Source organism: Melopsittacus undulatus, chromosome 3, assembly GCF_012275295.1.
Source record: "Melopsittacus undulatus isolate bMelUnd1 chromosome 3, bMelUnd1.mat.Z, whole genome shotgun sequence".
NCBI classification, from domain to species: Eukaryota; Metazoa; Chordata; class Aves; order Psittaciformes; family Psittaculidae; genus Melopsittacus; species Melopsittacus undulatus.
Genome location: NC_047529.1, coordinates 67,491,906 through 67,510,156, shown reverse-complemented (window position 1 = coordinate 67,510,156; position 18,251 = coordinate 67,491,906). Strand labels below are relative to the sequence as shown.

The following is an 18,251-nucleotide window of genomic DNA, read 5'->3' as shown; positions in this document are numbered from 1 at the left end:
ACCTCAGCGATACTGTGACACTGTATAAAACTAGGTCAGTCTTTATAGAAGCCATCTTCTTACCTTAATGCACTACACAGTGAAAATCTGAAATACAGAAAGCTAGGAAGAGCTGTGGGAACCTTACTGAAGCACCGCCAATCAAGCAGCATTACCTACATAAACATGCTGCATTCAGGTTACATAAAACCTTTCTTTTGTTGCAAAATGTTAATTAGAAAAGCTCAATTATGGTCTTTGTAAATATCCCTGTGAAGACATTTTTTATGATTTCTTAAACTATTTTATTTATTTTAAATAACCTTGAAATCCACCAACATTACCCTGCTTCCAGCATCTAAATAAGAAAGAATTATCTGTGTTTAAAATACAAATAAAAAAACTACTTTGCTAGAAGCTATCTGAATATCCACCCACCTCTATTCACTGGAAACCTGATCTTTAAAAAGGTATGTGTGGGAAGTCATTCCAGTTGAATGCCTTACCACCAGGAAAGCAAATTAAACTTGAAGCAATCATTTGCTCTCTAGTTACTGATATCTTCTATAGTAGAACCCCTGCCTTCCCTAACACAGAGATTATACTGAAAATCAGTGCACTAAAGAACAGCAGAGAAAATGAACAAGGAATGTGAACAATGCATCATGATTCTGGTCATCATCATAAATTAATGACTTCCAGGTGTATTTCATACAAGGCTGAAAAATGCAAACAACATTACAGGTTTCATTTAGAGAAAAACAAAACTGATAAAAGCTGATTTGATACATTAGAAGCTCCACATTACATTTGCAAGAGTAATGTCTCACTGCAGGTAGTTAAATTGCTTTTGCATACCTTAAAGCATGAATTAATAACAAGGAAATAGACTTTGTACAGAACTTTATGTTGAGCCTGACAGAATCTTCAGTTTATGGAGAATATCAGTCCACTAACTTCCAGCTCTAGCTTTCCTCAGTACAACTGTTATATTTTTTCCCTTTTAATAATAGGGATTCTTCAATGACAATCATGTACATCTTAATCCTGCTCAGACTAACTCCTAAACTACCTGTGGCCAACCATTTAAGATTAAAAGTGTCATAGCCAGAATCTCAAGTTTAAATTTAGTCATTCCAGGTGGCAACCATCCTGTGAGTCAGGTCATGAGTCTTAACTAGCTGTTCAAACACACCTTACTGTTCCTGAAAAACGTTCAGCCCTCTGCCTCTAAGTTCACTTTAACCCTAAGAATGTGTCCCTAAATGGAGAGCTTAAAAATCGTTTTAACAATAAGAGGACAAAAATTGGGTGCTTGCTTGTTCTCTGTGGCTTTGAAAAGTTCCACATTAAAGGAAAGTGGGTTTAACTTCCAGGAAAGCAAAGCAGCTACAAACCCCAGAAGACTGCATGAAAGCAAAATCTGCCTCCTTAGAAACAGGTCTTTTTTAAATTTAAAATGACTAATTGTGGATTTAGAATCCTAAAGTACAGGCATGTAAATATTTTGAACTTTTATTTTTTAAAACTGGCTTTTCATCCTTACTAAATCAGAGACTCTTGGTGAGTAATGCTATTCCATTTCTATTTTGGTGCAGCAACAATGAATCACCTCTATTACTTAACACATCCATTCTGAAGAATGCTGGATTGCCATGATCTGTACCAGCATCAGTGTACTGGCATGAGCATCAGCCAAAATTGTATAGCAACTGGATCATGGACATCAGGGTTTTCAAGGATGCAAATGGACTTCTGCTGCTCAGTTCCACATAACTACTTGTGGATGCTCATTGCCTAATGGCTTCTTAGTTTTGAAACACATCTTTAAATAAAAAGTAGCAACTACCTTTCTGATAATGTCTCCTACATCTCTCTGTCCTTGTGGAAAATGTCAACATTGCAAAGGTAAACCGAAAAGCTGTCTTGGAATTTGCTACCAAATTTCAAGTAAAAATGAAATATTTTCTGTCAAAATTTTGTTAGTGACTCCTAAGTAACTAATTCAGGTGTCTATTCTAAGGCTCAGTCTGTCTGGACTGTCCTCTCCTAGCACATGCCAGACATCCTCACCGAGCCAGAATGGATGATACTGTTAATAGCATATCATGAGAAATACGACACAGCTGAGAAACTGTCCAGAAGTTAGAAACAGGAGACATACAAACGACATTTCCTATTAAGGTGTTTATGCCCTATTGGACTTTCCATTAAAAGACACAGAATGATTATTTTCATGGAAAAAAAATGTACATTTTTACTTATTTTTCCAAGTCTCTGTCAGGGCCTGGAGTGCACCAAGAGGCACTACAAACTCTCCCCCTCTTCCCCCACTCCCATGGGTTTGGCTGCCTAGGCTCAGGGACAGCTCTGACACAGCCCAACTGTGTGTCTTGTGAGCAAGTGTGGTGACAGCACTGCGCAAGAAAGAGCTATGAGAAGCCTTGTTAGGCATACCTCCACTTGCACACTACACTAAAGCTTGGACTGCATTTAAGTCCCTGGTCCTTGCCCAGGTTATGTTACCACTGTGCTTGTATCTGGACAGATACCTCACTGATCTTGAGTCACATATTGGACTTCCTGGCTTGACCTTGAACCTGGCTCATCACTACAGACTTATCCGGAGATCTGAACTCCTGGCTTGCCCTTGTTTACTGTGGCTGGGCCTCCTCTGCTCCCTTTGTTCAGGTACTGTGGGATGGCTTCTTCATGGATGATGCCACTGCCCTGACTCCCTTGCTGTCAAATCCCAGCTCAGCTCTGCTGTACAGCAGCTCACTCTTGTTTCTACCTAAGTGTCAAATTCAGCTGTCAATTGAAAAGAAAAAGTATTATTAATACTCTCATAACTTTTCAGACAGTACTTGATGATAAGTGGGTGGTTCTTTCTCCCAATGTTGCTATTAATTCAGCCCAAATAGTTTTAGAGGAACATGGCAAGTTCATATGTGTAAGCATAAAACCCAGTATGAAGCTGAGACCAGCCCCTCAGTAATTATTATTGCCTTCCTAGAGCTTTGGAGTTTGTAGTTTTATTTTCCACCTCTCTTGGCAACACTATCAGATACAGAGCAAAGAGTAACACTGCCTATCCTGGGTTTGATCATTGACTTTTTTTTTTTTTTTTGTGGCATATTCGGGATAGGTCTTATCACTATGTCCATATGTGTATTTTTAACTCCTTCCTTGCATGAGAGAAAAGGCTTATACCAGTAGCTCCTGGCAGCAAGCTGCAGCCTAAATAACACCCCTCCTCTGCTTCCTCATCTAAGAACTGGTTCATTTTTATAAGGCACCTTTCTTGCAGGCAGCAACTGACTTGGACTAGACTTCCACAGGACAATTGGTCTGGTTAAAAAAAATAAATAAATTTTAAAATTCATGTTAAAATCACTGCAACAACGGCAGTGGAGTTAACAGGTCATATTTACGCATTATCTTTCACTCTGGGAACTCAAAGCTGCGTTTCATTGAACTCTTGTGAGCTAGTTACACATTCTGCACAGTGCTAAACCAAGGCTGTGAGAGGCTTCCAGAACTTGCCTAAGAACACACTGCTGAAAAACAATAAAAACTCGAGTACATAGAACTTATGACAACCTCAAAGATGGTACAGTTACTCCAACACATCTTTTTGTTCCTTTTGGACAACCAAAAGCAGGAATTAAAGAGTCAAACATCAACGGATCCTGTCAGTATTCTTTATGACTCAGATTATGGTACTATTTTTTAAATAGTTGCTAACATTTTGGTTTAAATTTATTTTTTTATATTGCCTCTCTTGGAAGTTGAAAAAATATAACACATTGAGGTTTAAAAATTCTCTCTCTCCCCCTTCAGGACTCTGTAAGAATGTGTCAGGGGACAGAAAGATAACCTTCTCAGGACCGCAACATTTTAGTCCCTGCTATTTTACAAGAGTGAGGTGCAACACAGTAGCAAAGCACATTGCCGCTGCAGACGGCTTTTTTTCAGGTCTCCTTGCTCTGAGAAGCTTTACATGTTTGTTCCTGCCATCTACTCATTCAGACAAGCATTTCAATTGCTAAATTCCATACCAGAGCTCATGAAGTCAACACCCCCAACATAGTATACAGCATATAAGGATAAATTTGTGTAAGGTACTCACGCAGAAGTTGTCTGCACATCATGCCAGCTTTTGCTAAAGTTCTGTTTCAGCTCATTCATCAGACTTACGCCAAGCTTTTGTTTAATTTCAACCAGGTGCTTTTCTTTGGCTGCTAGCACTTGTCGCAAAGTTGAAATTTCATCCTCTAGCTGAGAGAAACAGAGGGAGGAAAAAGGGAAAAGGTGTTAGCCTGTTCCAAAGGACTGATAAATACAAACACTGTTAACAGATTAAATGAACCTCACATAAACTTGCATTTTCTGTAGGTGACTAGAGACACAGAGAGATTAAAGTACTTGTGGAGATCACAAAGACATGTCCAGAACAGGGCTGAAAATACATTAAATTACTGTGTCAAACTGTGCCACCTATGTGCACCATCATATACATGCATCTGGTAAGAGACAGAATTCTCCAGTAAGGGACTATTGAGTAACCTGGCCAAGATTTGCCTTGGGGCATTAGTAGTCTCCAACACCAGTCTTTCATTCATTAGTAAAATTGGAACAGGCAGACCAAGAGAAGACTTGATAATTCAGTCAAATACCTCTCCTTGAATGCACAGGCTTTTAACTTCATATTTGCAGCTTTTCAGTCTTCCACTCATGTCATATGCATTTTTATCTACATATTTTAGGTTCTACATATTTCAAAACAGTAACAAAAATAAATAGCAGATGGATTGTTAACATGAGTGAACAGGTCCTGCTCAAAGCATAGAAGCATTCAGAATACGGCAGATTAGTCTTTTCAGAGTTCCTAGTCATTAACCAAACCATGCAAATTCAAGTTGCAAAGATGCCATTCAGCCCAAACAGAGGGATATAACTCTCCCAGCAGCGAACATTACTTGGAACATTTAAATCAAAACAGTATTTTAGCAAGACAAGGATCAGAACACTTGACTGAGAAGAAGGACCATGGAATCAGCCTGCTACTGGCTCAGAATTCTTCCCCTTGAGCAGCCCTCTAGTGAGCATGGGTAAGCCCTCATGGTGAGCATTCTTCATCCTGGGCCTCCCAAGCCAATTATACAAGTAGCACTCAAAGGTACTGAAGCTAACAAGGGCAAGTGACAGCAGACCTGCTGCCTTTCACTTCAGGTTTAGAAATTCCCCTACCGTGTTCCTTCCTCCATATGTTAATAGAATAACATATGGCAATGTATCTGATTACCGTATGTTAAGCTCCCTGGAACTACAGTCTCCTGTGACTTAACTCCATAGGCTGCAGGGAATGAGGCAAGCACCAGCTGAATCAAGTTGCTGACCTCCAGGGCTATATTTAGGATGTCAATACTGTAGGATTTAGGATGTCAATACTGTAGGATTTAGGATGTCTTTACTTTACACACTTTAGACACTTAGGCCTTCTGCCTCTCTATAAAACTGGCTGCAAGCTCATTCTTGGAAAGGCCTCACACTTTAATTCCCCAACTATCACCTTCAATTTTGTCACTACCTGCTATCTAAACTATTCAAGTAGCTCAGGAATTAAGTAGCAATATTATGAACACAAAGCAAAATCATGACTTCAATGAAGTAGAAGGCATCAGTTTCACCAATGTCTGTGATGCAAACACTTCACCAGTAAAATCATAGAATCATAGAATAGTTAGGGTTGGAAAGGACCTTAAGATCATCTAGTTCCAGGCCCCCTGTCATGGGCAGGGACACTTCACACTAAACCAGGTCACCCAAGGCTCTGTCCAACCTGGCCATGAACACCATCAGGGATGGAGCATTCACAGCCTCCCTGGGCAAACCATTCCAGTGCCTCACCACCCTCACAGTAAAGAACTTCTTCCTTATATCCAATCTAAACCTCTCCCATTTAAGTTTCAACCTGTTACCCCTTGTCCTATCACTACAGTCCCTAATGAAGAGTCCATCCCCAGCATGCATACAGCCCCCCTTCAGATACTGGAAGGCTGCTATGTGGTCTCCACGCAGCCTTCTCTTCTCTGGGCTGAACAGCCCCAACTTTCTCAGCCTGTCTTCATATGAAAGGTGCTCCAGTCCCCTGATCATCCTCGTGGCCCTCCTCTGGACTTGTTCCAACAGTTCCATGTCCTTTTTATGTTGAGGACACCAGAACTGTACACAGTATTCCAGGTGAGGTCTCACTAAAGCAGAGCAGAGGGGCAGGATCACCTCCTTCAACCTGCTGGTCACGCTTCTTTTGATGCAGACCAGGATACGGTTGGCTTTCTGGGCTGCAAGCGCACGCTGCTGTTTCATGTTCAGTTTCTCATCAATCAACGCCCCCAAGTCCTTCTCCACAGGGCTGCCCTGAATCTCTTCTCTATGTAGAATATATAACCATTCAAAATTGCTTTATTCCTTCTCCTGTGCTTTATGCTCCATTATATTCCCAACCTGCAAATGAGAGGCAATGTGAATTTGTCTTCTGAGAGGATAGCTGCTTAAACGCTTACAGAAAGAAGAAATCACAGATGTCAGCATTCCTCAGGCAGCAGTTCAGATGTCCCTTTAGCTGTTTCCCACCCAGAGCAAAGCCCTTAGTGCACAAGTCTGCCTGAGTAACACTGCTAGAGAACTTAAGGAACTAAGGCTGATAAATGAAAATAAAGGAATTAATTAATTAATTAAAATAAAGGAATTAAGTCTAATAAATTAACTTAAGGAATTAAGTTCCTTCCTTAACCAATACCAGTATCCTTACATGTACATAAACAATAATGCTTTCCATATGAGCTAGCACTAGGCTGATCATTAGGTACCTGGATATGTAAACATCTGATGGCTTTTATTAAAATTACCTTCTATCTGTTCCATTGAATAGACACCTAAGGCTGTAAAGCCCTAAGCAAGCATTAACTGTGTACCCAATGGCATTAAATATGAACATTTTTGACTGCATTAAAAACAATATATTTTCTTCAGAGAGCAGTTTTGAAGTGCCACAATCCTCCTCAAGTCCCATAATTTTAAAATAGTGGTAGATACAAAGCCTCCCTCAAGTGCTCAGACATCAGTGACCGACGACTGTGAGGTAGGTAGAAAGTATTACGGCTCATAGCAGGCTCTTGAAAAGCATTTAAGCAGGTTACATGCCTAACTCCTATGGAAGTTAGGCATCACCTGCCTAGGCATTTTTGAAAAGTACACTCTTACAAATGCAGAATCCATTATGAAACTAGGGCTTAAGTCAACAGAAATGTAAGTTTCTACTCTTCACATTTCCTTCTTTCTAAATGCAACAGAATTGTAAGAATATAGATATACCAGATATGAACAAAGTTCCCTTCTCCCTTTTTGTGGGCTTAAAGACACAAAGAAAGTTACAGCAATCATGAAGTCAATCCATGGGACCCTTACATTTTTATTAGCAATTATATTTAGTAAACTAGTGATTGTTATTGAACTGTTATCCTTTTCAAAATTGCTGAGTATTATATATACATGAAAATGTATTAAATATTATGGAAATGTGAGCACCTTAATATTTAAAAGAAAGTAGTTGTAAAAGCCTTTAAAAAGAAAGTACTTGTAACTGTGAACAGAATAACATAGCACAAAAAATAACAGACACTTCACCTCTGCACCAAATCATATAGCTCAAATTTTACACCTCCAGGCTGAGTACCTGTTGATTTGTACATTTTTCCTTGGGTGAACATCACCCAGAGACATCAGGGACACTCATAAATAAAATTAGCCATAAGTTTGCAGAAAAAGCTACTCACATATTTCCTCAAACTGGGAATAAATATGCAGTAGCACACACAGCTGAATTTAGAATATGTGTATCAGCTAGCAAGCTTGTACATCAAACCAGATAGCTGCTTTTGTGAAGGTATGGAGGGGGAAGACAGCAAGGAGTATATGACTACTTTGATGGGAATAATGGAAGGACAACTGACAGCAGTGAGTGAGACAGCTCAAAACCTCAGCCCCCATAATGACTCAAGAGTCATTGTAACGTGCTCCTCACACTGAGGAAGGAAGAGGGGGCTGGGAAAGAGGGAGCCTGTTCTGTTAACAAGCTTCTGGCCTTACATAAAGTTTTTGGCCTAGAATTTCCCGGTATTATTCTGAAGTGACCTCTTTCACTTCTATCAGTCATAATTCAAATGACTGATACAAGTTTCTGTAGGAGTTACATTTTTTTACCTGCACTGTAGAAATTCCAGGGCTTGATTAAGGTCAGAGCCCTGCTGTGTTAGCCAGACTACAAATACAAGAATAGTTAGCCCATACTCTGAAAAGCTTTCAGTACAAAGAGACTACGAGCCACAGAAGATGAGGAAGAGAAAAAAAGACAGAGAATATAAACAGCAGACACACAATAGAGATGGAGCATGCACTTTCTGGTGAAATACATGCACAACAGGTGTTCATGACAGCTCCCCATTATATCAGGTATTAAATAATTGCAGCATTAAGGAAGATTTGAAGCTTTCAGGACAGTAACAAAGGTGCTTGTTCCTACAGGCTCAACCAGGTATTACCAAACACATAAGCGCATGGAAGAAAACAAAATTACCAGCAGTGGAGAAGAGGAAACTTGAAAGTAAGGACTAATAGCTTTTCAAAAGGAAATATTAGCCAATTCCCACAGAGATTTCCTTCTGACGAAAGCAAGGCCTAACATGTTTTTTACAGTCTTTTCTAAGAATCATAACCCTTCTTTCAGTTTAGACTTTTTTCTTTGTAAATTAAAGTTTTCCAAACCTTTCTTGCAATAATTATCAGTTTTATTTTGGTTTTAAGCATAAGCTGTATGCCAAAAAAACTGCTGAGAGCAATTCACAAAATAACTTCTAGGTCAGCCAAAATCATAATATTTGAAAGACAATCTCTCACTTGTGTGTTGGTACATGAATTAAAGCATTTCTAACATAAGCCACTGAGAATTCTTTGCTCCCACAGGAATCGTCAAGCAGAGCAGTTGCCCAGAAACCGTTGAGTTTAATTCTCTTGAGAGAGACATACCATTCTCAGATGGTTGCAGGAAGTTTTTTCCCCTTGTTTCCATCTGCCTCTTAAGTTCCTTTCACCAGAAAAAAGAACCACAGAATGGCTGAGGTTGGAAGGGACCTGTGGAGGTCATCTGGTCCAAGCCCTCTGCCCAAGCAAGGACACCTACAGCCAGTTGTTCAAGACTATGTCCAGATGGCTTTTGAGTATCTCCAAGGATGGCAATTCCACAACCTCCCTGGGTAACCAGTGTGTGCTCAGTCACACTCACAGTATTTCCTGATGTTCAGAGGGAACCTCCAGTGCTTCAGTGTGCCCACTGCCTCTGTTCTGATGAAGATCCACTGATGAACATCCCAGCTCCTATGTGATGAGCTGAAGATGTGAAGTTCCAGCTACGTTCTTATTACTTACGTATGTGACAGGATCAGCAAAGAAGCAAAAATTAACTAGCAACTTAGAAATGCAAGGCTTGATAAAACATTAAACAAAAAAAAAAACCCAATCTTCTGGTTTCTGTTTAAGTGGAAAATCCTAAATCAGCTCCAAAGGTAAATGACTTGAGAGTCATTAAGAATGTGACTTCTTAAGAGTAGTTAATATTACAACTTAATATTAATTTAAACACTTGTTGCATTCATTATTTCAATTTAGACAAAATCAACTCCCCCTTCATACAGCTGTGATTTATTTGTCTCATATGTAAAATACTCACTTTTTCCCATTCTCTCATTATCCATTTTTAAATTTCACTTGTTTCTGCAGTATTCATTAGCAGTAACTAGAACTGAACCCACCCTCCCACTGTAGACCAACACTAGACAATCTCTTTAATCTTTGTAATAAAAAGACCACATAGTTCACACCTTTTTCCTCCCATCTCCTTGTTATTAAGAATTATTTTTAAACCTCTTTATGGTGTCATGACGTCAAGTTCTTTAATTAAGCAAACAAATACAAACCAAAAATATAACCCTCTCCAAACATGACAGTGCCAAAGGAAACAAAAATGTGATGTGCTCATCATCATCAGTCTCATCTGTAACCATCTCCAGCTTTTTCTCTGAGCACCACACAAAGAATCTTTTCCAGGTGTCACAACCACGATAGTAACAATATCACAGATCTAGTGAGAACACGTTTCATTCTTTATAAAGGAAGGTTTATAAATGAAAGACACATCTTGAATAAAATGGCAAGGTATATTTAACTTTCTCTCTACAATCATCAAGTAAAGATATTTAATCTTCAAAAAATATCTAAAGAAATTCATTGCTTCACATTACTGTAGCCTAAAATAATTTTACTAAAAAGGAAGATAATAATTTTCTGATGTGTACTTCATCTGACAATTAATATCTTCCATTTTAATGGCGTAAAAACAGTAACACTCACAGAAATTCAAATCAATTACCTTGGCTAGCTCAATCTTTAACTCTTCTTTTTCTTCTTCAGAAATCATAGTGGTGAAATCAACATCAGTGACCACATCATCATCTGCTTCATGCAATGACTGGGTTTCCAACAGGCCTTAAAATAAAGAGTTAAAAGATCAGGACAACCATTATCAATTATTTCAGCTATGATATTGACTTTCCCTAAAATCTAAGATTGATAGTATATTTACCCACAAGGAAAATGAAACAACATTTTCCTGCTAAAGGTCATTTGGATTCTGCTCCTCTTTGTTTCTGAAAACCTATTGGAAGTATCAGATGGTAATGTCTGCACGGAAGCAATTTAATGTGAAAGTACCACACATTCCCAGAAAGCAACCAACTTGGACCCCAGTAGTCCCTGACAAAGCATTTCCTTGCTTCTAACAATATAGAAGTAAACAGAAAAAAACCAAAAAAACCCAACCAAAAAAACAAACAAAAAATCTTTTTCCTTCAAAATAGGAAAAATAGGAAAGCTGGCTAATGTGGATCACTGATGTGAATAGTGGTAATAGTATACTGACCTACACAGGAAGCAGATTACTGAGCAAAGTTTGCTTTAACAGTACCTCTGATTGAAGCAATTTGAGAACATTACAGCTGTACAGAGTTTGCAGAAGCAAATGCCATACCTACTGTCTGAATTTTCTAAATGTTAAGGATAAGCATACCTTTATTGCCTAATCTAAACTTGTGAAGGGTCAACATTCATACTGGATCTCCAGTTACTTTCTTCTTCTACATGTACAAGACCAGGATCAGTATGCATGATAACCAAAATAAGCACGTACATAAATGTTTGTGAGACCTGGGCCTGCCTGGTATAATATAGAGAAAACAAAATATATACTATCTCCCAATCATTCAGTAAAGAGAAGAATGATTGCCTTGGTTCCAGCCATTAATAGCCTCCTATTCTTCATTGTCTGCAAAGAAAACAATGCAAAACATAAGGTAACAGAAAACTTTCTGATTTTCTGGGGACTTGTTTTAAATTTCTCAATCTGTTTCTGTTGTGGAAGAAAATTCTGCTCCAGACAGCATCTGGGGCAGCACTTTTCCCTGTATTTCAGTTCTTTAGCAGAGTAATCTGCCATCTCAGCTGACTCCTGACATCTGTATACTGCTTAATACATAAGAGAGCAGTTCCTTTCCTAGGTCCACAGAGGCCTGTATACTCTATTACATGGCACTTAGAATTTAACTTTGTTAAGTTCTGGCAGTAGGATATAGAGGTTACAAACAGCAAATCTGAAGTATTCAACAACTTGAAATTGAATATGTTGTATTTTCATATAGAAAGCAAAACTCCCTCCAGTTCTCTCTCATTTCTTCCACCTAGAGTCCCCCAGTGTACCTGGATTTCCTCCTATTTAACAGAACAGAGCTGATTCGATTCATACCATCAACTTCACTGCAGAGCACAACGTGGTGAACTCAACCTTGTTAATTACAACCTCCCCTGAGTAGGAAGATAAAGAGCAGCAACATAGGTGCTGAACCCCTGCCTGGCATGGTATGCAATAATAGAACACCACCCTCAAGCACAAACCGTTTTAAAACATGAAAGCATACAGTAGTTGACACCTTAGCTATTACCCAAAAGCAGCTTGCCAAGAAAACCTCAACTGTTGAAGTCACAACAAAAGAAAAGCACATTTGTTCAGCACGAATACTCTCAAATCACCTTTATTAACAACCCTCCATCTCTAAATACAACTGTTCGATATGTGTTTGAGGATTAATAGTGTTGCTGTGGGAATCAGGCTAAACTTAGTCCCCATGGTCTTGAAAGCAGTCTTTTTCTTTGAACACCTCTTGGAAATACCAGGAAGAACTTCAGAGACAACGGGGATAAGACTAGAAACCCTTAGGGAAATTGTTAGGGTAGATGTGAGATGATGTAATCTTGGAGCAACCAATCCTTGAGCTAATAAAAAGGCAGATCTGTGCTCAAGGGACAGCATTAGTCTGGGATTGGCTAGGTAAAGAGGCCAGAATTGCTGGATAACAGTTTAAGATGGAAACCAGCATGAGCCAAAATACCAAAGACAACTAACACTTAATTAGACCCGGTGGTCAAATTCAAACTTGAAGACTGAACTGAAATCACAATTCATTCCAAAATAGCACATGCATATCAATCTTTGGCAGGATCTTCTGCAACCTCATCCAGTGCCCGTCCATTTCCCAATTCTTATCTCTGGCTTCTAGTCTAAGTCATCTAAAATACAACCTGATCCTTCAGTCTCCACTTTCTTGCTCAAGCCACTACTAGAATCTTCCCTAATGATCACTGTCCCCCTGCAAAGACTTCACTTCAGCCACCTCACAGTTTTAGTCGGAACATAACCATACTGTGAGTCATGGTCTTCTGCCAGTTTCAGTTCTGAAACTTCTTCACACCAGCACTACCACGAGCAACCTACTCTCTCACTTTTCCCTTGCTGTTCTCCTCTTCTCCTCAGTGTCCATCTTTCCTTTATGATCCTTTTTGTTTTTCCAGCCACATCTGCTAGCTTTCAGTCCCAGACTTCACCCTCTGCTGTCATTCTACTCTTCCAAAGACAGCTTCACTTCTCACCACTTATGACTGACCAGTCAGTCCTCAGCCAGGTCTACCAGCATAGGTAACATGCTTCATTTCTCATGCTAGGTCATCTGAACTTCTCAGTCGCTTTTCCCCACTTGAGCAACAAAAACTAATTTTTTTAATCTGTCCTAAATGTTTTTAATCATCACCAGTGTCTGGGGCTACCATCACAGACCACTGCTCTAACCTGTCTTCAGGTTAGGAAAGGAAGAAAAAAAAAGCCCTGAACACATTAGTAAGAAAACAGGTTTCATCTGGCAGAAGAGACCTCAACTTTTTCCACCTACTGAGAATGTAAACATGAAACTTTGTCCCTGTGATTTATGTCCTAGAGAATTTATCATCCACAATTTCAAACAATTGCACAGCCAGGTACACAAGACTTTGTTGTTCTTAGTTGATTTGGGGTTTCTTTTCTTAAATTTATGTTCCTGTCCCTATTTCCCCTCTAAATAACCACTGAGTTTGGTATTAGATTTCAAACAGAGTTAGAAGTCTCTTAAAAAAGTTTAATAAAACACTCAGTGGTAGAGAAGATTTAAAGTGATTCCACAGACAAAGAGAATGTTAGATGAGGTCATCCTTGGATGACATGCTAGAGAAACCAGACAGGGAGGAAGGGTCATTCATAAAATCTGTTTTACAATAAAGAGAAAAAAAAAGTCCAAGTTTGTACTTCCAGATACCACAGCCTCCATTCCACCAAAGCACACCTTCTGTGAGGTTCCTACAGCACCTTACCCAGAAGGAGCTCAGCACAGCCTCAGAACAATAGTATTAACTTGATTCAAGGAAGTCAGGCAACCACAAGACACAAAACCATAACAAATCATGCTAGTAACATTTAACTACTCTAAGACAACTTGTTAGTTCTGCAGTCTCTAAGGAGAACAGGAACCTGCAGTAAAATTCACAGAATCACAGAATCCCGAGGGTTGGAAGGGACCTCAAAAGATCATCTAGTCCAACCCCCCTGCAAGAGCAGGGTAACCTAGAGTACATCACACAGGAACTTGTCCAGGCGAGCCTTGAATATCTCCAACGTAGGAGACTCCACAACCTCCCTGGGCAACCTGTTCCAGTGCTCTGTCACTCTCACAGTAAAGAAGTTCTTCCTCATGTTAACGTGGAACCTCCTATGCTCCAGTTTACACCCATTGCCTCTTGTCCTATCACTGGATATCACTGAAAAAAACCTAGCTCCATCATCCTGACACCCACCCTTTACATATTTGTAAACACTGACGAGGTCACCCCTCAGTATCCTCTTCTCCAAGCTAAAGAGACCCAGCTCCCTCAGCCTCTCCTCATAAGGGAGGTGTTCCACTCCCTTCATCATCTTTGTGGCTCTGCGCTGGACTCTTTCAAGCAATTCCCTGTCCTTCTTGAACTGAGGGGCCCAGAACTGGATGCAATATTCCAGATGCGGCCTCACCAAGGCAGAGTAGAGGGGGAGGAGAACCTCTCTTGCCCTACTAACCACAGCCTTTCTAATGCATCCTAGGATGCCATTTGCCTTCTTGGCCACAAGGGCACATTGCTGGCTCATGGTCATCCTCCTATCCACCAGGACCCCCAGGTCCCTTTCCCCTTCACTCCTTTCCAGCAGGTCAACCCCCAACCTGTACTGGTACATGGGGTTGTTCTTCCCCAGATGCAAGACCCTACACTTGCCCTTGTTGAATTTCATCAAGTTTCTCCCTGCCCAACTCTCCAGAGTGTCCAGGTCTCGCTGAATGGCAACACAGCCTTCTGGTGTGTCAGCCACTCCTCCCAGTTTAGTGTCATCAGCGAACTTGCTGAGGGTACACTCAGTTCCCTCATCCAGGTCGTTGATGAAAATATTAAGCAGCACTGGTCCCAGCACTGACCCCTGAGAGACTCCACTAGTCACAGACCTCCAGCTAGATTCTGCCCCTTTGACCACAACTCTCTGCCTTCTTCCTTTCAACCAGTTCTTGATCCACCTCACTACCTGATCATCAAGCCCACACTTCCTTAGCTTATCTATGAGGATGCTGTGGGAGACAGTATCAAATGCCTTACTGAAATCAAGAAAAAACACATCTACCGCTCTACCATCATCCCTCCACCTAGTCACTTCCTCATAGAAGGCTATAAGGTTGGTCAAACATGACTTCCCCCTGGTAAAACCATGTTGGCTGTTCTTAATGACCCCCTCATTGCTGATATGCCTAGAGATGGAGTCAAGAATAAGTTGTTCCATCACCTTTCCAGTGATGGAGGTAAGGCTGACCGGTCTATAATTACCCGGGTCCTCCTTCTTGCCTTTCTTATAGACTGGTGTGACATTTGCCATCTTCCAATCCTCAGGCACCTCTCCCGTTTCCCACGATTTACCAAAGATGATGGAGAGTGGCCTAGAAATGACCTCCACCAGCTCCCTCAGCACCCATGGGTGCATTCCATCTGGACTCATTGATTTATAGATGTCCAGATTGCATAGCTGATCCCTAACCCAATCCTCATCTACCAAAGCAAACTCCTCCTTTGTCCTGACTCCTTCTGGGGCTACAGGAATCTGGGGCCCCTGGGGAGAGTCTGCAGGAGTAAAGACAGAGGCAAAGGAGGCATTCAGCACCTCTGCCTTCTTTATATCCTCTGTCTCCAGGGCACCCACCTCATTCAACAGCGGGCCTATATTGCCTCTTGTGTTAGTTTTATTTGCTATGTATTTGAAGAAGCCCTTTCTAATGTCCTTAATCCGACTAGCATGATTAATTTCCAAGGAGGCCTTAGCTGTCCTAATTGCCTCCCTACATCTTCTAACAACTGTCCTATATTCCTCCCAAGTGGCCAGCCCCTCTTTCCATAATCCATAGATTCTCCTTTTCCACTTGAGTTTGCCCAGCAGCTCCTTGTTTAACCACGCAGGTCTCCTAGATCCCTTACTTGATTTCCTACTCATTGGGATGCTGTGATCCTGAGCTTGGAAGAAGTGGTCCTTGAATGCTGATCAATTATCATGAGCCCCTTTACCACCTAGTACCCTTTCCCATGGGACTTCCCTTAGCAGTTGATACCAATATATTTAAGAATTGTAATGATTCTAGTAGCAAACCAGCTCCTACTGCCAGTAGATGCTGACTACAAAATATTTTCACTCCTTCCACCCTGTGCAAGAAGCACAGCCTCCTCTTAACCACCACTGTAAGGTCTTACCAACTAGGCAGCTCAGAAAACAGATCTTTCAGATATTGGTTGTAGACATACCAAGTACAAAGCATAATAGAATACAAAAGCTCAGTGGGATTGGTGATATGTCTTGAATTAACCACATGAGTAACTCTAAGAATCAAGGAACAAGGCAGGATCATATTTAGTGTGTTTAACCTAGCTACACATTTTGTTAATCTAACAATTCATGAAAATGCACACAAGGATGAGTTGATTCAGCCAAATAGTTAGAGCCAAGTCCTAGAATCTGAGTATTTTTCTACACTTTAGAGAGTGACATTTTTAGGCATCTAAAAATTTTAGGCATCTAAGAATTTTAAAATAACACAGCATTTTTATTCTTCACCATGTATGTCCAATTCCAAAAATTATGTACTTCACTCAGAAAAAAAACCCTAAATCTGCACTTTAGCAATGTAGGTATTTGTCTGTGCACATATACAGACATTCAATTTACACATACAGTTCCTGCAGTTTGAACACATAACATAGCTCTTATCGTTAGCTCTTATAACTTTTTCCTTTGGGGATAGAAGGAACTTAACTAGTTTTCAATCCACCTGGAATTAAATCTTTCTACATAGTATATATCTATGGAGATAACTATTACAATAGGTATCTACACTTAGTCATAATATTACTACAATTATATAAATAATCTGTAATTTCTCACAGGAATTAAAATACAGAATGGCGTTTTGATTAGATGACCAAAGCAAATCTTTCCTGCAGCACTGGAATATGATAGCTTCTACAGCGAACCTCAATTTACCTCCAGGCAATACCCATCTTTTTCTTTAAATGTGCACTCTTTTAAATAATAGTATTCAAATGATCATTAGCTGCTTACTAAAAGAAGCTTGTTGGGAAGCTGTAAATCAGGCTAGGTAACATTTCAAGGTTCTGTTTTCCCAATAGCTTCCCCCCAGCTGAAAGTCTGGGGAAGCTGTAAAATTAATTTAAATATTTTTTTCTCCTAAATTACAGGATTAGGGAAGACATTTATTACTTCCTAACTCTCAATTAAGGCTCCTTCTAACAAAATACAGGAGCATAAAATTTAAAAGTGAAACATTTTCCAATAGCTAAATTAGTTTTCCATATGAAGCCACAAGTATATGCCTGGTCAGCATAATTACTGTCAAATTACCAACCATTTTATGTGCAGGGAACTGAAACAGTTCTACCTGCATGCTCGTAAAAGTAAAGCTTGGGTCAGGGGTAGTGTCAAGGAGAGAGAGAGAACAGCTTTTGAATGTTCAAGAGCTCTAGGACATAATCTACCATCTCAACATAAGTGGCCTCAGTTGTCCTGGAGCAGCTCATTATGGACTTTCCTAAGCCTTCCCATTCCAACTTTTAACCCCTGAAAAAAATAGGCATTAATAAATCTATCCACAGCTATGAGATAGATTGGCAGGTTTCCAAACAAAGGAACACTTATTTGAAGCTCCTAGATAAACATTCAGTCATAGTGTGCTAATTACTTAAATTGTTTTAGTAAAATCAAAAGAAATTAATCACACGTTGGGGATCTCTATATGTTATTTTTCCTCCAAAAGCCATTGACACAGATGCCAATCTATGTTTGTGAAGAGAGACAATCTGCACACAAATAACTGGCAGAAAATAGATTTCACAGCTTGACCACTGCACCAAGAAGCCATACACATTGGTAAGGAGCTTGATAATCATACTAAAAGCAGAAGTGCAGTGGATGAAAGTGAGAATAGCAGTCATAGTAAGCAAATTTAGAAATAAAATATATAATTTACTAAGAGTATTTACCAAAGTTCAATCCAAGAACTGATCTTCCAAAAAAATACTTATATGAAATGTCCAGAAATGCAAGACAATCCTCACGCATTTTATCCAATAGCTAGCTCTCTTTCTACAAAATAATAATGCTGCCTGCCTGGGGAAGACAAGGGTGACATTGCTTTCTAAGCTGTAGCTATGGAAATTCA

The 18,251-nt window shown here is 39.9% G+C and overlaps 1 protein-coding gene across 3 annotated transcripts in view; it reads right to left on the bottom strand.

The window, feature by feature from the left end:
* The window catches only part of TPD52L1 (TPD52 like 1), a 52,101-nt gene that overhangs the window by 22,489 nt on the left and 11,361 nt on the right, over positions 1-18,251 (bottom strand). For all 3 annotated transcript variants that reach the window (XM_031054043.2, XM_013130487.3, XM_031054042.2), the window contains exons 2-3: positions 10,469-10,584; positions 4,112-4,260 (exon numbers count right to left, since the gene is read on the bottom strand). In XM_031054043.2, the coding sequence (XP_030909903.1) occupies positions 4,112-4,260; positions 10,469-10,584 (265 nt within the window). The remainder of the gene's footprint in view (positions 1-4,111; positions 4,261-10,468; positions 10,585-18,251) is intronic.